The 18033-nt window shown below is 61.7% G+C and overlaps 1 protein-coding gene across 4 annotated transcripts; it reads left to right on the top strand.

Moving 5' to 3' along the window:
• Positions 1-5559: 5559 nt before the first annotated feature.
• NID2 (nidogen 2) lies at positions 5560-17911 on the top strand. Of its 4 annotated transcripts, none has more exons than XM_084519675.1 (22): positions 5560-5856; positions 6725-7033; positions 8896-9128; positions 9407-9762; positions 10002-10151; positions 10237-10482; positions 10655-10855; positions 11018-11269; positions 11341-11484; positions 11877-12005; positions 12104-12238; positions 12318-12437; positions 12529-12744; positions 13198-13437; positions 13789-14010; positions 14128-14297; positions 14824-14953; positions 15093-15264; positions 15837-15994; positions 16201-16324; positions 16953-17065; positions 17156-17911. In XM_084519675.1, the coding sequence occupies exons 1-22, from the start codon at positions 5647-5649 to the stop codon at positions 17164-17166; spliced, it is 4041 nt and encodes a 1346-aa protein (XP_084375801.1). In that variant the 5' UTR covers positions 5560-5646; the 3' UTR covers positions 17167-17911. The 4 variants fall into 4 exon arrangements, with proteins under 4 accessions (XP_084375801.1, XP_084375802.1, XP_084375803.1 ...); XM_084519676.1 differs by having other exon boundaries at positions 5561-5856; positions 13201-13437; XM_084519677.1 differs by having other exon boundaries at positions 5562-5856; positions 11018-11242.
• The last annotated feature ends 122 nt before the right edge of the window (positions 17912-18033 follow it).

Genomic DNA, 18033 nt, shown 5'->3' on the forward strand with positions numbered 1-18033 from the left:
CCGAGCCTGTCCCGTGCCGGGGCGAGGCTGAGCCGGGGCCGGGCGGGCACCGGGGGGCAGCAGCGAGCCCCGAGCGGCTCCGGCACCGCCCGGCCGGCACCGGGCCCCGCCTCGTGTGTCTTTTTTTTTTTCTTTTTTCCTTTTTTTTTTTTTTTTTTTTTTTCCTTCATTTTTCTTTTCTCTTTTTTTTTTTTTTTCTTTTTTCCCCTCTTTTTATTTTTTCTTTTTCCTTTTCTTTCCTTTTCCTTTTTCTTTTCTTTTTTTTTTTTTTTATTTTTTCTGTTTTCTCTTCTCTTCTCTCTCTCTTTTTTTTCATTTTTTCTCTTCCCCCCCTTTTTTTTCTTTTTTTTTTCTTTCCTTTTCCTTTTCCTTTCCCTTTTTCGTTTTTTTCTCTTTTTCGTTTTTCCTTCTTTTTTCCCCTTTTCATTTTCTCATTTTTTTTACCCCTTTTAGTTTTCTTTTTTTTTTTCTTTCCTTTTTTTTCCTTTTTTCTTTTTCTTTTTCTGATTTTCTTTTTTTTTTCCTTTTTCTTTTTTCCTTCCCTTTTTCCTCTTCCTCTTCCTTTTTTTCTTTTTCCCCTTTCCCGTTTTCCCTTTCTTTTCCCTTTCTTTTCCCTTTCTTTTCCCTTTCTTTTCCCTTTCTTTTCCCTTTCTTTTCCCTTTCTTTTCCCTTTCTTTTCCCTTTCTTTTCCCTTTCTTTTCCCTTTCTTTTCCCTTTCTTTTCCCTTTCTTTTTTCCTTTTTTTTCCCTTCCCTTTTTCTACATCTCTTCTTCATCTCCATCTTTTCTTTGCCCTTTTCCTCATCATCCTCTTTCCCTGTCCCTTATTTTACTCTTTTTCATTTCGTTTCATCTCATCTCATTTCATTTTCCTACACAGGCCGTCGCTGCCCTGCACATACCCTGGGCTCATGCACAGGATGGTGACCCCCCCTCTCTCTCCAGCAGCGCAGGACATCGTCACCTTGCTCCTCTCACATCCACTCTGGGGACAGCTTTGTGTCCCCAAGGCCAGGACTTCCCTCACCACCTCTCACCTGTCCACACAAGCCCTGCCAGCACTTCAGCCTGCCATAAAATTACCCCTTTTCTTTCTTTTTTCCCCTAAAATCTGGGCTGTTTCCCACCAGACCCAGAGCGCCGAGTTCAGCCCGGCGGCCAGGAAAGGGTTTTTATTTTGCTTGGAGCCCGCCCCGGCTGCTGCAGGGGGGTGAGGATGCGTCTCCCCAGGAGGTACATCCACCACTGATCTTTTCTGCAGCTGCAGCTCCTCCGGCACGCCGCGGTTTGGGTTACAAGAGCAAAAATCCCTCCATTTATTGCCTAAGCCTCGTGGTTTCCCCCCTTTCGGGGGCCCCAGGCACACCCCAGCTGCTGCAGGGAAAGGATCCCCATCCCCGGGGCTGGGGGTACCCAAAATCTCCCCAAAATCCCAAGCACAGCATGGCACCGTGCCACCACGGGGACGTGTCCCGGAGGGCTGGGAATAGGTTGTGAGGAGCGGGCGGCTCCCCAAATGTGCTGCCCATGTGTTCCCTCATTTCATGGTGAATTTTTGGATAGCCCGAGCGCTCTTGTCCCCTGCCAGCCCCCAAATCCCTTTGAGGGCGAAACGCTCCGGGGTCCTCAGCGGTCTTCAATTTAGAGGAGAAATCCTAAAAGCTGTGCCTCTGGCCCACCGCTGCGTGATGGGGGACGTCGGGGGACATCAGGGGACATCAGGGGACAGTCCCCCCTGCTCCCAGCTCCGCGGCACAGCCCGAGCCAGGAAAATGTGGCTAAAAACGTCTTCGCTCGCAGAGGCTGTCAGGGAAAGACAAAGGCAGGAAGCTGCTGGGCTGCACGAAATGAGGCTTAATTGCGGGGCTTAGTCACCCGGAGCATCTGGGGGTCAGCGCCGGAGTGCCGAGGAGGTGACAAAAAGGGTTGGAGAGGGGTTTTGGGGGAGCTCTTTTTGGGAACGGAGCAGGGGTGGCCCCATTTGTGATGGTGCTGCCTGGAGAGCCCCTGGGTCCCCGCTGCAAGGCTGCTGGCAAATGGGAAGGTCCTCGGGACACGTAACTCATACAGCAGAGTGGATTCTGCAGGGGACTCTCGATTTAGGGTGTAAGCACCCCGCAGCGGTGCCCCAAAGCTGCATCAGCACGGCCTGGAGCCTGTCTGGGGCCAGATCCTGCAGGATGGGGATAAAAGAACGAGTTTGCAAGGCAAATGAAGGAGCCCTGGAAATGCAGGGCACGGCCACACCGACCACACCAACTCTTATCCTTTTCCTTACCCCGCTCCATCCCCATGCTCCCACCCCAGCCAACACCGGCCTCGAACCCATCCACGCTGCCCTGCCCGGCAGCCTGAGCCCCTCTGCCGAGGATTTGGCTGGAGACAGGACCAAAGGAGGATGTGGGGGATCCCTGGGGATCCCAGGGATCGGCACCAGGCGCGGGGGGCTCGGCGCGCTCATCCGGCAGCTGCCGGAGCGAAGGCAGCCTCGCAGCGGCACTGGGAGAGAGGAAGGAAGGAAGGAAGGAGAGCCCCAGAGATTAAAATAAAATCAAACCTTTTATTTTATTTTTTTTACCCTTACGCCTTAAAATACTTTGTAAAACCCGGAGTGATGGCTGGGCTGGGGGTCGTGGGTGCCTCGGGGATTTTTTCGGTGTCTGCGCCCCCCGGTCCCCGGGGTGCCGGGTGCCTGCCCGAGCAGTGCCTGGGTTGCTTCTCCTCTCCACTCCTTCCTGCACTCCTGCTCCAGCCGAGTAGCCCAGGGTTGAAAAAAACTCCTTATTTTTTCCTGTAAAAACCTTATTTCCCCATAGCTGGGGCTCCGAACCCTTCCCCAGCCACCCCAGGAGAGGCGCGTCTCCTGCTCACCTCCGCGCGGCCACGGTCCTTGGAGGGCTGCAGGGTTTTCTGATCCCATTGCCCCGCTCATCCCAGCCCAGACCACAGTGCCAGGCCTTCCTCAGCCCTTCCCCTCCTCTTCCTCACCCCCCAGCCCGGCCGAGGGGCAGCCCTGGCTTTTTAGGGAGAGGGATTTGGGGTGTACGTGGTCGCTGGTGGGACCCAGCCCCTTCCTGCAGAGCACCCTGCACCTCCCGCAGCCCCACCACATCTGTTTCTGTACAAAACAGCACCGAGAGCAGGCCTGGCTGTTCCTTTTGTTTATGCCCGGGCTGAGGGAAGAGCCAAACCCCAGCCAGAGGCTCTGCTCGGCCACGTGGAAGCGATTACAGGGATCGGTCCCCCTGAGCACCTCCCTCCCCAGCACATGGCGTGGGTGAGAGCAGCCCATCCCCATCCTCGTCCCCTTCCCCATCCTTGTCCTCAATCCATCCCATCCCCATTTCCATTTCCATTTCCATTTCCATTTCCATTTCCATTTCCATTTCCATTTCCATTTCCATCCCCATCCCCATCCCCATTTCCATCCCCATCCCCATTTCCATTTCCATTTCCATTTCCATTTCCATCCCCATTTCCATTTCCAACCCCATTTCCATCCCCATTTCCATCCCCATTTCCATTTCCAACCCCATCCCCATCCCCATTTCCATCCCCATTTCCATTTCCATCCCCATTTCCATCCCCATTTCCATTTCCAACCCCATTTCCAACCCCATTTCCAACCCCATTTCCATCCCCATTTCCATCCCCATTTCCTTTTCCTTTTCCTTTTCCTTTTCCTTTTCCTTTTCCTTTTCCTTTTCCTTTTCCTTTTCCTTTTCCTTTTCCTTTTCCTTTTCCTTTTCCTTTTCCTTTTCCATCACCATCTCCATCCCATCTCTATCCCATCCCATCCCAATCCCCTTCCCCACCCTATCCCCACCCCGCTAAGCCTCCCCCACCACCGCAGCCCCCCCAGCATTGGGGCTGCGCCCCTGGGGCCAGGCAGGCCCCCAGCTTTTCCCAGCAGCTTTTTCCCATTTTTATCTGCTGGGATCTCACACCGAGAGGTGCCGGCTTTGCCACGGGGGTGACAAAAAGCCTTTTTTAGCATCCCAAAAGCCCACGTGGGAAGCCTGGCAGCTTCCCGTGCCCCGGTGGGGCCCCTTTCTCCCAGACACGGCCGGGGACAGCCGCGGGCGGTGACATTTTCCCCAGGAGAGGCTCATCGTGGGCGAAATTGGGGCTCTCAGAGAGCCAAACCTGCTTGTCCTCCCACCCATTTCAAGGCTCTGCTGCGGGGTTACAACCCCCAAATTAATTTATTCCTTACAAATACCCTCACAGCAAACCCTATCCGGACACCAGCGGCACCAGCGCCCGTCCCCTCCAAACCCTTCTCTTCGCTGCTGCTGCGGTATGGGGTGAAAAACCCCAAATTTTCCACCCCAGCGCTGAGTGCCGTGGGTTTATTTTTGGCAGCGAGAGCCCACAAGCCTCCCCCCACCCCCAGGGCCACCTTTCCCCAGGGGAGGGACGTCCTGGGCCCCAGTTTGCCCTCGGGGCCAGCACCCTGAAACATGAGGGTGCTGGGGGGGTCCCAGCTGTGCCGGGGATGGGGGTGGCAGAGGGGACAGGGCCAGGGGGGCTGCAGGCTCCAGGCAGCACCAGATTTCCCTGGACGGCCCGTGGGGTGTCAGAGCTTCAGAGAAAAGCCATGAATTTGGCCCGGGGAGCTCCTGGAAGGCGGAGGATCGCGTCCAGCTGGCCTGAACCCCGCTCCAAGCCCTAATGTTTTTTCAGGGCCAGGCGAAGCCTTCCCACCCGAGGGTTGGAGCCCTTGGATAAAATCCTTGCTGTCACATCCATGATCCCAGCCCTGTCCCCTCCCTGTGCCCCCTTTGGGGACATGGGGACCCCAGGTCCTTGGGGACGCGGTGGGGATTCCCAGCGGCAGCACCGGGGCTGTGCGCCTGATTTATCTCAGGGAGGGGGCTGACACTTCCCTCCCCGTTATCTGGCATTCCTCGGCCCCGTGCCTGGCTTTTTGGGACGGAGGCAGCACCGCAAATGGCCTGGAGCCAAAGCTGGGGGGTTGGGGGGGGGGGGGGCGCAAGGACCCCCAGGAGCCCCCCCAGCGAGCCCGGCAAACCCCTGGGCGAAACTTTCAGGGCCAAAAAGCTCCGGGAAAGGAGAAGCGAGGCGCGCTGACACGGTGCCAGCCGAGCTGCCCGGGGGAGGCGGGGGGCTGTGGGTTTCCAGCTTCCTTACCCGGCCCCCCCCCCTGCTCCCTGGGGATGTGGGGTCGGGTTTCTGCCCGGCGGGGAGCAGCGGGGAGCCTCCCCCCACCCCCGAGCCGGCCCCATCCCCATTTCGTCCCCATTTCGTCCCCATTTCGTCCTCATTTCATCCCCATTTCGTCCCCATTTCATCCCCATCTCCCGGCCCCAAACTGGCCTCGCTCCCAGCTCCGGGGGCGGCGGGCAGCCTGCAGCCAGCCCCCCCCCCTCCCTCCTTTTTTAACCCCCCCTTTTTTTTTGCCCAGCCCCGGGGATGCCCGGCCCGCCTGTCACGGCACAGAGGAGGGGAAATCACAGCTCCGAGGGCGGATTTTGGGACAATCCCGCATTGGCCGACCACGGGGCTGGGGGACCCAATAGCGGAGCCGTCGGGGCTCGGATCCGCCCCATCCCTCCCCGGTTTCCCCCCCCCCCCCCACCGGGGCCGTCCCGTCGGGGCCGCTCCGCTGCGCTCCGGCTGCGGGATGCGGGCGGTGCCGGGGCCGGGGCTGTTGGCCGGGCTCTCGGTGCTTTTTTTGGCCGGGCTCGTTCAAGCTCTGCCCCGGACGAGGCTCCTGCCCCACGGGCCGGCCCGTGGAGACCTCCGGTTGAAGGCCGGCGACGATGAGAGCTCCCCCGCCGTGGCCCTGCCCCGAGCCCTGCGCCTCTACGGCCGCGCCGCCCGCCGCCTCTACGTGAGTGCCCCCCTCCGAAGCTCCCCCGCCGCCTTCCCGGCCCTCTGTCCCTCCATCCGTCCCTCCCTCCATCCCTCCTGCCGTCCTTCCATCCCTCCTGCCGCCCCTCCGTCCCTGCTGCCTCCCTCTCCCTCCTCATCCTCCTCTCATCCTTCCCTCCCCTCTTCCACTCATCCCTTTCCTTTCCTCCCTCCTTCCACCTCTCCCTTCCCACCCTCCTTCCATCCCTTCCTTTCCTCCCTCCCTCCATCCTTCCACCTCTCCTTTTCCTCCTTCCATCCCTCTCTTCCCTCTCTCCTCTTCCATCTCTCCCTTTCCTCCCTCTTTCCACCTCTCCCTTCCCTCCCCTTTTCCATCCATCCCTTCCCTCCCTCCTTCCACCTCTCCCTCTCCTCCTTCCCTCCCTATTTCCATCCCTCCCTCCCCTCTTCCATCCCTCTTTTCCCTCTCTTTTTCCATCCCTCCCTTCCCCTCCCCATCCCTCTAACCCCCCTTTCTCCCCACGACCCCTCTCCCCCTCCTCGCCCTGACCCCACACGTGCCTCATCGCCCTCCATCCCCACTCCTCCTCCTCCTCCTCCTCCTCCTCCTCCTCCTCCTCGGCGCCTTCCACCCGGCTCCCTGGGGCCGCCGAGGAACAAGAAACCTTTTTCCTCCGCAGCTGTTCCCCCACCAGCAGCTGGGGCAGCCCCCGAGCCGCAGCTCAGGAGGTGCCCGAGCTCTTTTGTTTCCCCCTGGCCCAACGGGGCCACGCGGCCTCGGGGACCCCCGACCCCGTGCCATGCCCCGGGGGACACCAAACAGGAGGGAAGGGACACGGGAAGGTGCCCCAGCAGCTCCCCGACACCTCGTGCCCCTCTCCCCGCAGGTGGGGACCAACGGGGTCATCTCCACCCAAGATTTCCCCGGGGAGCCCCAGTACGTGGACGACGATTTCCCCACGGATTTCCCCGTCGTGGCTCCCTTCCTGGCCGACCTGGACACCTCCAGTGGCAGGGGGGACATCCACTACCGCCACGACACCTCCCCGGCCGTGCTGAACCAGGCTGCGGGCTACATCCACGCCGGGTTCCCCCTCACCGCCGGCTCCTTCGTGCCCGACGCCGTCTTCGTGGCCACCTGGGAGGACGTGGGCGCCTACCAGGAGCTGGCGCCGGGCGCCCAGCCCTCGGCGCAGGTGAGGCACGAATCCTCCCTTCTTCTGGGTACCCGAAAATGGATGGTGGGTCCGGTGCTGGAGGAGGCACGGAGCTTCCTTCCCCTCTCTCCTCGTGGGGTTTGCTCGCTCTGCTGCTGGGTTTGGAGCTCCGGGTGCTGCCGACCCCAACGCTGCGCCGGAGGGCTGGGTGCGCAGAGCCCGGCTCACCCACCCCTCCGTCCCCAAACCTCTCGTCGGTGCTTTGGGGTGAGCTCTGCATCCTGCCCGGATGCTCCCAGCAAGGATCCGGCCTCCCCATTCCCACCGTGGGCTGATTTTGGGGTCGGGCATGCGTTCTGCCTTCCCCACCCCGCTGCTGATAAGGCTCCCGCGTGGGCGCCGCCTTTTTGCGGCTCTCCCCAAAAATCACCGCGTCCACGGCTGGGAAAGGAGCCAGTGACCTGCCACGGGGCAGGAGGTGACAGGGACACCCCGCCACCGGGAACCGTCCCCGATTGTCCCCAAACTGAGGCCCCGCGGTGGCAGGCTGGGGATTGCTGCGGCCGGGTGGGGGAAGAAAGCGAGGTTTGGAAAGGGAGCAGAGCGCATTTTTTCCTCCTATTTAAAACTTGGGAAAGCAGCTGAAGAATTGCCATCGGAGGCCTCGCAGCGACCTCGCAGCCATCAAAAAATGCGGCCTCGTTTTCTCGCCCTAATTGTTTTTTTTTTTTTTTTTTTTTTTTCCTCTTGGGTCGGGTTTGAAGCTGAAACGAGCCTTGCTCGGGAACGAGCAGCTGGATGGAAAGCCTCGTTTGGGAAGGAAGGAAATTCAGCTGGTGTGCGCCTTGCAGGACTCCCCCTTGCAAAGCCCACCCCCTGAGCGAAACCAGCTGAAAACCCCAAAAAACTAAATCCCCAAAGCCCCTTTTTTCTCCCTAAACGTGCCGTGCCCAAGCAGGATTTGGCCTGGTGGCCTCCCATCTCGGCAAGCCGCAGCTCATCGCTCCCAGCCCGGGCTCAGCCGCAGGGGCTGGGGGCTCCCGAGCAGCGAATCCCCCCCCCGGGGACGTGCTCCCCATCCGTGCCGTGCCAATTCCCAGCCCGGCGGGGGCAGAAATCGCCCTCTGGGCTGGAATTTGCCCTTTGCAGAGAGGCCGCCCCTGCTCTTTGCCCCGCGTCCCCGCTGTCCCCCCCCGCCTCCGATGTGTCACCAGCCAAAAAATCGTCCCCCGGTCACCGCCGGGCTGGCTGCGTGGGGGAAGAATCCAACCCGGGGGAGGGGGTCACCAACCCCTCCCCGATCCCCGGCAGCATTTTGGCTGCCTCTCCGCGGGGTCTCTGAATGCCCCGAGTGTGCGCCGCCGACAACGGGGCTCTTTGTGCCTGCTCGGGGGCGCGCGCGGTGCCGGGGGCTCTCCGGTGGCTTGTCAAAGGGTTGTGCTCGGGGCTGGGGGGCCGGCGGGAGCACACGTGCGTGTTTTTTCCTGAGGAAACCGGGCTGAAATTGTTCTCCCGGGGAAGCGGGGGCGCGGGTTTTCCTCCGGTGTTAAGGGGAAGGTGGTGGGGTCGGGACGGGTGGGGATGGGGATGAGCGGGTGACCCGGCTGGTGAGGGTGCAGGGCACGGTGTGGGGTCACCCATCCCCTGCTGGGGCTCCTGCGGAGGACGGGAGGTGCTGAGCATCCTCCTAGCACCCAGGTTTGGCTCACCCAGGCAGCCCCTGCTCCTGGGAGGTGTCTGTAGGGTGACGGGGGGCATTTTTGGGGACATGCTGCCCCGCTTGCATGCATTTTGGGGCGCGGGGAGCCTGATCCCTGCCCTTGGGGATCCCAGGGGTCTTGGGCTCCTCCGCTGGGGTTCTGCCCTGGTGATGTCCGTGTGTCCTGCTCTCCTCTTGGCAGCTCAACACCTTCCAGGCAGCCATAGCCTACGACGAGGATGACACCTACGCCATCTTCCTCTACCCCGAGGGCGGCCTCCAGTTCCTGGGGACGCGGCCCAAGGAGTCCTACAATGTCCAGCTGGAGCTGCCGGCCAGGGTGGGCTTCAGCCGCGGGGACAGCGACGACGGGAGGAGAGAAGGGCTCTTCTACAGCGTGGCCAGCACCGAGCAGGCGCTGAGGCGCCTCGAGCGGTGCGTGGGGGCTCGGGGTGGGCAGGGGGAGCAGGGATGGCGGGGGGCGCACCGGCTGCTGGGGCTGTGCATGAAGCTGGAAGAGGCAGGGGAGCGAGCTGTGGGGGGAGAATTTTTTTTGGGGGACTCAGCACCGTGCGTGTGGAAGGTTTTGGGGAGCGGATTTGGCTTTTTGGACGGAGCTCTCCGGATTTCCGCAGCCGGATTTGTGGGTCGGTGGTTGGGGTCCTGGGGGGTCTTCGGTGTCCCAACGCATGTGCCCGTGTGTGTGTGTGCAGGGGGAGCAACGCGGGGGTGCCCGGCGTGTGGGTCTTCCACGTGGGCAGCTCGGGACCCCTGGAGCACGTGGAGCCAGGGGGGAATGAAGGAGCCAGCCCCGGCACCCCGCAGAGCCCCGCGGCGCCCACGGAGCCGCCGGCACGACCCGGCTGGGCGCCCACGTCACCGCGTCCCCGCCACCACGGCCAGCTGAGCATCGTCCCCGTGGGGCTGCCCGTGTCCCCGGGGCAGGAGCGGAGCCGGCGGCTGCAGCCTGACGGGGACACCCCGCAGAGACACCCCGCAAACCCCGCGTCCTACAGCTCCGGGCACCACGGCGTGGGCGTGGAGGAGGACGTGCATTTTAACACCGACGGTGAGATCCCGTGGTGAAAACCGAGCTGGGGACGGCTCGTGGTGGGTCGGTTCCTAAAAAAGGGGTCTGCGTGCTGCGGGTTTGTCTTGTCCTGAGCGGGAACGGGTTGGGTTTGCTCCTTTGGCACGCTCCTGGTGCCCAAAACGGGTGCCCTGGTGCTGCTCGTGGCCATGCGCCAAGCAGGGAGCCTGGGGTGGCTTTGTCCCCACGTCCCCAAACTCCCCCCTGCTTGTCCCCAGTGTTCACCTACAGCGCGGGCAGCAAGGAGACGTGCGCCCAGCACCACGGGCGCTGCTCCCCGCACGCCTTCTGCACCGACTACGCCACCGGCCTCTGCTGCCACTGCCAGGCCTCCTACTACGGCAACGGGCGGCAGTGCCTGCCCGAAGGTACGGGGACACGCGGCGGGGAGGGCGCCTGGTGCCCCCGGGATGGGGAAGAAAGGTGCCAGGGCTGCGTTTTCTCCCCGCCCAGGGGCTGTGCATCGCCTGAACGGGAAGGTGAGCGGCAGCCTGGTGGTGGGGAGGACGCCCGTCCGCTTCCAGGACGTCGACCTGCACGCCTACATCGTGGGCAGCGACGGGAGAGCCTACACGGCCATCAGCGGGGTGCCCGCGCCCGCTGCTCGTGCCCTCCTGCCCCTCCTGCCCCTCGGAGGGCTCTTCGGGTGGCTCTTTGCCCTCGAGGAGCCCGGCTACGAGAACGGCTTCAGCATCATGGGTGAGCGGGGCCGTGGGTTGGAGACGTTCCCCTCGGGTTTGGGGTCGCTGTCACCTCCCCGCTGCGTCGCGGGCTCTGCTGGGTTCAGCAGCGGGGATGGGGAGGGCTCCTGGGGATGTGCTCCCCGAAACCATTCCGGCACAAATCCCACCTGTCCCCTCCTCCTGCCCAGGTGCTGAATTCACCCAGCACCTGCAGGTGACCTTCTCCCCCGGGGAGGAGCAGGTCCACATCACCCAGACGGCCGAGGGCTTGGGGCCAGACAATTACTTGAGCCTGAAGACCCACATTCAGGGCCAGGTGCCGTTCATCCCGGAGAACTCCACAGTCCACGTCGGCCCCTACAAGGAGCTGTACCACTACTCCAGCTCAGGTAGGAGCTGTGGTCTGCTTATCCCATTTATTTCCCCCTGGTTTTGGTGTCCCCGATGCCGTCCACGCGTGCTGCGCTCAGATCAGCCCCCAGCCACCCCATCTCCATCGCGGTTTCCAAAATCCGAGATGGAAATCAGCTTCCTGCGGGTTCCCTTTGCAGCCGTGACGTCCTCAGCCCACCGCGACTACGTCCTCACCTCGGGGGCCTCCAACCAGACCCTGTCGTACCGCCTGCACCAGAACATCACCTTCTCGGGCTGCCCGCACGCCCGCGGCCGCCTGCCCCCTCTCCAGCGGCTGAGCGTGGCGCGCGCCTTCGCCCTCTACGACGCCCAGGAGCAAGCCCTGCGCTACGCCCTGGCCGGCCGCATCGGCTCAGCCCACGGTGAGCACGCTCCTCCAGCCGTGCCAGGTGGGATTGGGGTCTGGGTTCCTCCTCCCAGTGGTTTTTCACCCGCTAACGAGCCCCCTTCTGCCCCGCAGACGATGCTGAGAGGCCGCCGGTGAACCCGTGCCACGATGGCACGCACACGTGCGAGGCAACGGCGCGCTGCCAGCCCGGCACGGGGCTGGGGTACACGTGCGAGTGTGCAGACGGCTACCGGGGAGACGGACGGGGCTGCCAAGGTGAGGGGGAGCTCAGGGCACCCCGTTCCCTGTAGGGCACCCACGGTGGGTAGAGAAATTTGGGGTGCTGGGTGTGCCGCAGCATCGCAACACCCGCTGTATGAGGAGCTCCCGGAGGTGCACGGAGGATGTTGGTGGATTATGGGGGGGAACTGAGGTCCCTGGGGGTCCCTGGAGCTGGGGGTGGCTGGGGAGGTGCCCCAGGAGCAGGGTGGGGATGGAGGAAGGGGCTGCTGTGGGATGGGATGGGAGGTTTGGGATGAGATGGGAGGTTTGGGGTGAGATGGGTGGTTTGGGGCGGGATGGCCGGAGCACCCAGCCCCCAAAACGGGCTGTGGGGGGGGTGCCCCACCACCACCACCGGGGTTCCCGGCATCTCCCCTTTCCTACAGACGTGGACGAGTGCGGGGAGGGCCTGAGCCAGTGCGGCCCCTTCTCCGTCTGCCTGAACGCCCCGGGCAGCTACCGCTGCGAGTGCCGCAGCGGGTACCGGCTGGCGGAGGACGGGCACGCCTGTGTGCGTAAGTGCCAGCCCCAAAATTCAAGGCACCGCATCCCCCAACCCCTCTGCCCCTTCGGGTTCACCACCCAGCACCCCCTAACCCACATATCCCCGCAGCCCTGGCCGATCCCTGCGAGGACGGGAGCCACCCCTGTGCGCCAGGGGACCGCGCGCGTTGCCTGCCCCGCGCCGGGGGCCTCCCCGCCTGCGAGTGCCTGCCCGGCTACACCGGAGACGGCCGCGACTGCACCGGTAGGAGCGAGGTGCCCGGTGCCCGCCGGGTCGTGGAGAGGCACCGGGTGCCTGTCTGAGCTCTCCATCCCTTACACAGACGTGGACGAGTGTGCCCAAAACCCGTGTCACCCTGCTGCCGCCTGCCACAACTCCCCGGGCTCCTTCTCCTGCCAGTGCCAACCCGGCTACGAGGGCGACGGCTTCCAGTGCGCGCACGGTGAGGCGCGGAGCTCGCCTTACCCCGGGGGCTGATTTGATTTATTTTTTCCCCCATCCTCACTGCCCCCCTGCTGTGGCTTCTCCACCAGCCCAAGGCAGCACGCAGCGGCTGACGCCGTGCGAGCACGAGCGGCTGTACCCGCGGGTGCCGGGGCACGCGGCGCAGTGCGACGAGCGGGGAGGGTACCGGCCCCTGCAGTGCCACGGGGGCACGGGGCACTGCTGGTGCGTGGACGCCGCGGGGCAGGAGATCGCCGGCACCAGGACGGCGCCGGGCAGCACGCCGCCCCGCTGCGGGAACCCAGGTCGGCGCTGCTGGGAGCAGGGAGGGGAGGAAGGATGGGTCCTGCGGCGTGTTGTGGGGATTTCTGGGGGGTTCGGTGGGCGTGGAGGTGCTGGGCGAGGCATTCCTGGCACTACTGGTGGGGCTGAGCTGGAGCTGAGCCCTCCCTGCGTGGCTGCAGGGTGGGGACGCAGTGAGAGGAGGGGGCCCTTTGCCAGGGTGTGGGTGCTGGGCATTGCAGGGGGCACCCAAGCTTTTAGGGCACCCTGCCCACGGGGTTACGGTGCTAGTGGCCATCGGGGCGCCTCCTGCATCATCCTGGGGTGAAAAGGGGCTGTGGTGGGGACATCCCAGAGCCCCCTGGCACAAACACAGCCCCTGGAGCCTCACCAGCACCCACATCCGAGGGTGCCCGGCTGCTCCAAGCGTGCCCCCCATGATCTTGGGGCTCGGGGGGTGGGGGTTTCACCACCAGCAGGGTCCTCCCAGCAGCTGACGCCGTGCGAACACGAGCGGCTGTACCCGCGGGCGGTGCCGCCGGGCCCCTCTCCCGTGGGCGACGGGCACGTGCCGCAGTGTGACGAGCGGGGAGGGTACCGGCCCCTGCAGTGCCACGGCAGCACCGGGCACTGCTGGTGCGTGGACGCCGCGGGGCAGGAGATCGCCGGCACCAGGACGGCGCCGGGCAGCACGCCGCCGCGCTGCGGGAACCCAGGTGAGCGCAAAGCCTCCCCAAAACGTCCCAGCTCCCGCCCCAAAACGTCCCAGCTCCCACCCTAAAACATCCCAGCTCCCACCCCAAAACGTCCCAGCTCCCACCCTAAAACATCCCAGCTCCCGCCCCAAAACGTCCCAGCTCCCACCCTAAAACATCCCAGCTCCCACCCCAAAACGTCCCAGCTCCCACCCTAAAACATCCCAGCTCCCGGGGTGCCCCTCCAGGATCCTTTATGAGGGTGGAGGAGCACCCAGCGAGGACTGGGGGGGTTCTGGTGGATCCCCCAGCACCCCGTCCGTGCCCGTGGGGTCCGCGGCGAGGGGGTGCCGGTGTCGTTCCCCGTGCCAGAGCCCACGGAGAGGCCCCCGAGCATGTGCGAGCGCTGGCGGCAGAGCCTGCTGGAGCACTACGGCGGCAGCCCCCGCGGAGACCAGTACGTGCCCCAGTGCGACGCCGGGGGCCACTTCACCCCGCTGCAGTGCCACGGGGACAGCGGGTACTGCTGGTGCGTGGATGAGAGCGGCAGGGAGATCCAGGGCACGCGCTCGGAGCCCGGCAGCCCCCCACCATGTAAGAGAAGGGCTCTGGGACTCTGCAGCCCGCCCCGTGCAGCGCTTTTGGGGCGCAGAGCCGAGGCGAGGACCCTCTCTGAGCCACCCCCGACCCTTTTTTCCCCTTCTGTGCCAGGTCTCCCCAGCGTCGCGCCGCCCAGCGCCCGGCCCTCGCCGCGGCCCGACGTGTCGCCGCCGGGCACGGGGACCTTCCTGCTCTACGCCCAGGGGCAGCAGATCGGCTACCTGCCCCTCAACGGCACGCGGCTGCAGAAGGAGGCAGCCAAGACCCTGCTCTCCCTGCATGTAAAGTATCCAGGGCGTTAGGGTTGGGCAGGGGGGTGAGAGATGAAGAGGAGGAGGAGGAGGAGGCGAAGTGAGGGCGCACCGGCACCCTCGGTGGTCCCCTCTCCGGAGTCGGCTGCGACCCTACTGCGAAATTTTTGCCTTTTTCCTTCCTCTGCCTCCTCTTTGGAGCGTCTCCAGCCAGGCCAGACCGAGGGAGAGCCTCCAAAAGCTGGGCCACGACCCTCCCTGCGCCCCTGGGGACGCGAAGCGCCGCTTGCCAACTATTCCCTTCCCCATCCCAGGGCCTCGGGCTGGCCGCGCTGCTGCAGGAAGCTCTCCAGGAGCCGGAGGGTTTCGGACCCATCTGGCCGTGGGTGTGCGCCCGCGGCAGCTGGCCTGAGAGCCCCGGCTGCAGGAGGAGCCCCGTGGGGGTTTATTCCTAGGGAAAAGGGGCTCCGAGCATCGCCCCCCCAATTATAGGGGACCCCGGGCGGCTCCCGGTGCTTGCGGCAGGATCTCAGCGCGTCCCCTCCAACCCCATCAGGGCTCCATCGTGGTGGGGATCGACTACGACTGCCGGGAGAGGACGGTTTACTGGACCGACGTGGCCGGCAGGACCATAAACCGGGCCAGCCTGGAGCCCGGCGCCGAGCCGGAGACCGTCATCAGCTCAGGTGTGTCCCCACCACCCGTGCCACCCCTTCCCCTAGAGCCACCTCGGGGTGCCCGCCGTGGCTCTGGGGCCGCCCTGCTTCGGGGTCCTGCATCCCCCGGCGCCGTGCGGGGCCGGGAGCCACACGTCCCCTCCCGCAGGGCTCCTCAGCCCCGAGGGGCTGGCCGTGGACCACCTGCGCAGGGCCATGTTCTGGACCGACAGCGGCCTCGATAAGATCGAGCGAGCCCGGCTGGACGGCTCCGAGCGGCGGGTGCTCTTCGACACGGAGCTCGTCAACCCCCGGGCCATCGCCGTGGACCCTGTCCGAGGGTGAGACCCCATTTCTTAAAGTTTTTTTTTTTGTTTTGTTTTGTTTTGGGGCTGCTCGAGGTGGGACGGGGGCGTTTCACCTCGCCGGATGCGCTCAGCGGTGCCAAGACCCCTCCCGGCCCTGCTCTCTCCCACCACAACCCCCCCAAAAAAAAGGATGGGCTCTGTCCTCCCTCGCCCTCTTTTTCTTTAAAACCTCCGGGTTTGGCTAAACCTGCTGTTTCAGCATCAGGCTTATTTTTTTGCAAGGCTTTGAAGCATGCTGCTTGAAAACACAGCCGTGCCCCCGGGGTGCTGTTGCAATACCAAAAGCGCTGCTCCCGAGGCTCACCCTCATCGAGCAGCCACAGCTCGGGTCGTAAACACATTTGACATCATTCTGGCTTCACTTTTAGAGGTTTTGGGTGTTTTGTTTTTTTTTTCTTCAAATCAAATAAAGAGCTATTCCAGGCAGCACAGGGGGAAAAACCAAGCCTCTTAAGTGATGAGACCCGGCCGTGACGAGGCAGCCAGCGCTCTCCTCCAGCCCTCACGGGTGCCCCGTTTAATTAACCGCGTAATTATTCCCCAAGCAACCTTTACTGGACCGACTGGAACCGGGAGGCACCGAAAATCGAAACGGCCACCGTCAACGGGGCCAACAGGAGGGTGCTGGTCAGCAAGGACATCGGGCTGCCCAACGGCCTGACTTTCGACCCCTTCTCCAAGCTGCTGTGCTGGGCAGACGCAGGTAACTTTGGGGACGGGTCACACACCGAGGAGAAAGCTGCTGCGTGTGCTTTTTATCCCCTTCCCCTGTCCTTGTCCTGAAGATTTTTGGCGTGGCGGGGCTGGGGGGCTCGCGGCACGGGTTGCTTCTACGCCTTCAGGCTGAGAAGCTGGTGGAAAAATTACTGAATGTGTTTTTTTTCTTTGCTTTTTGCGGCCCGTGAAAAGGCACCAAGAACCTGGAGTGCACCTTCCCCGACGGGGCGGGCAGGCGCATCATCCAGAACAGCCTCAACTACCCCTTCAGCATCATCAGCTACGCCGACCACTTCTACCACACCGACTGGAGACGGTAAGGGAAGGGTCCTGCTCCCTGCAACAGCCAGAGCAGCTCCTCTCGGGGGAAATAAATGCCAAATGTTGTCCCCAACCCGCTCCCGTGTCCTGGAACCTCACCCGGGCAGCAGCAGGCGCTTGTAAATCTTTCTTAGAGCACAGAACAGATGTTTAGAAACAAGCCCAGCTTCCTGGGAGGGACAGAAATAGTGGTGTGGGTTTTTTTTTTCTCTCTAATGAGGACTTGGCACGGGGTTCTGGATGGAGATCAGGTCAGGGAAAAGATACTGTGATACTGTCCTCGGTCGTTCCCTCTGCCCCACCGCCCGAAGCATCAGGGTCACCAGGAACTCGCCTCTTCCCGCTCCAGCTGGAAGCTCTCAGAACTGCAGACAAATTTTAGCAGATTACAGCAAGCACTCCAGTGCTTGCCATGCTTGGACGAGGCTCTCGGGGAGATCATCTCTGATTTCATGTCACCAAAACTCAATGCAGTGAACGAGCTGCGTGTAGATCTTACACAGGGCAAATCTGCCTTGCTCCGCAGGTGTTCAGACCAATTATTTTAGCTGCTTCTGTCTTAAAAGGCACGTAGGTGGGGTTAAAATAAAGAACGCCCAAGTAAAGCGCTTCTCTGCCACCAGGGATGGCGTGATAGCTGTCAATAAGGAAACCGGCTCCTTTACGGATGAGTATCTCCCGGAGCACCGATCGCATCTCTACGGAATAACTGCCGTTTATCCCTACTGCCCTGGAGGTAAAACCCAAAAAAAACCCACAAATCCCAACCCCTTTCCTCTTCCTGACATCTGTCAGAGGTGCTAAAGAGATCCATTTCTCTCCCCAGCAAGGAAATAACAACTGCAACTTCACGAACCACCAATCTTTGCACCCAAAGGAACTTCAGACCCAGGAAACTGTCACTGCATACAACGAGAGGGGAGAGCCCTTAGCCAAGGCCAACGAAGCGACCTACCGTCCTGCAAAAGATCATCGTGTATTTTTGAATTTATACCTCAAGTCTTTACTACTGTATTTTTTTTAAAAGTGAAAAAAACATGGATTTATTACAAAAAAAAAAAAAAAAATGGTCCTGTGAATCCTAGGCCATTACTCTAACTCTTGCTTATGCAAGCAAATTTAAAAGGTAGCTTTCTTACTCAAATGTTTTATTTTATTGGAAGAATAGATTTAACTTTATTAGTTCGACAATCCGACCACCAGGTCCTTTTTAACCAAAACCAAGCACAGCGGGGAAGCTTTGGATGCAGTATCTTGCTGGGTCTCGGTCACCTACAGCCCTGAAGACTGTGTACGGTCAGAACAGCGTGCAGAACAGTTTTGGGATATAGCAAAGGCATGGGAGTTGTTTTTTTTTTTGTCCAGAAGACAATTCTGTATTTTCAACACTGCCTCAATGCATGTCTTTTAGTATTTATATTAGAAGAATATGCTAGAATCGATCTGTTCATGCTCGTTGGTTCTCCTGAGTGCCTAACCCCACGGAGACCAACGCGTGTTCAGAAATACATTTTAAGTTGTAATGCTTCACTTTTTCTAGGTTACTTCAATACTTTGAATAAAAATGGTTGTTTTAAGTTTCCCTTGGGATTTCAGTATGTCAGTTTTCAGGTGGGTTGCGGAGAAGCAGCGAGCAAGCCTGGAGCAAGCTGTTCACAGGGCAGGACCTCAGCAAAAGAGAAATCTCCAGAGCCTTTACGAAAC

Source organism: Aythya ferina (genome assembly GCF_964211825.1).
Source record: "Aythya ferina genome assembly, chromosome: 5".
NCBI lineage: Eukaryota > Metazoa > Chordata > Aves > Anseriformes > Anatidae > Aythya > Aythya ferina.

Excerpts from the sequence above, each read along its gene's own strand:
- NID2 (XM_084519675.1), top strand. The coding sequence starts at position 5,647 with ATGCGGGCGGTGCCGGGGCCGGGGCTGTTGGCCGGGCTCTCGGTGCTT. Across the intron at positions 14,954-15,092 it reads GGAGACCGTCATCAGCTCAG|GGCTCCTCAGCCCCGAGGGG; the intron begins GTGTGTCCCCAC and ends CCCCTCCCGCAG. Across the intron at positions 15,265-15,836 it reads GCCGTGGACCCTGTCCGAGG|CAACCTTTACTGGACCGACT; the intron begins GTGAGACCCCAT and ends TTATTCCCCAAG.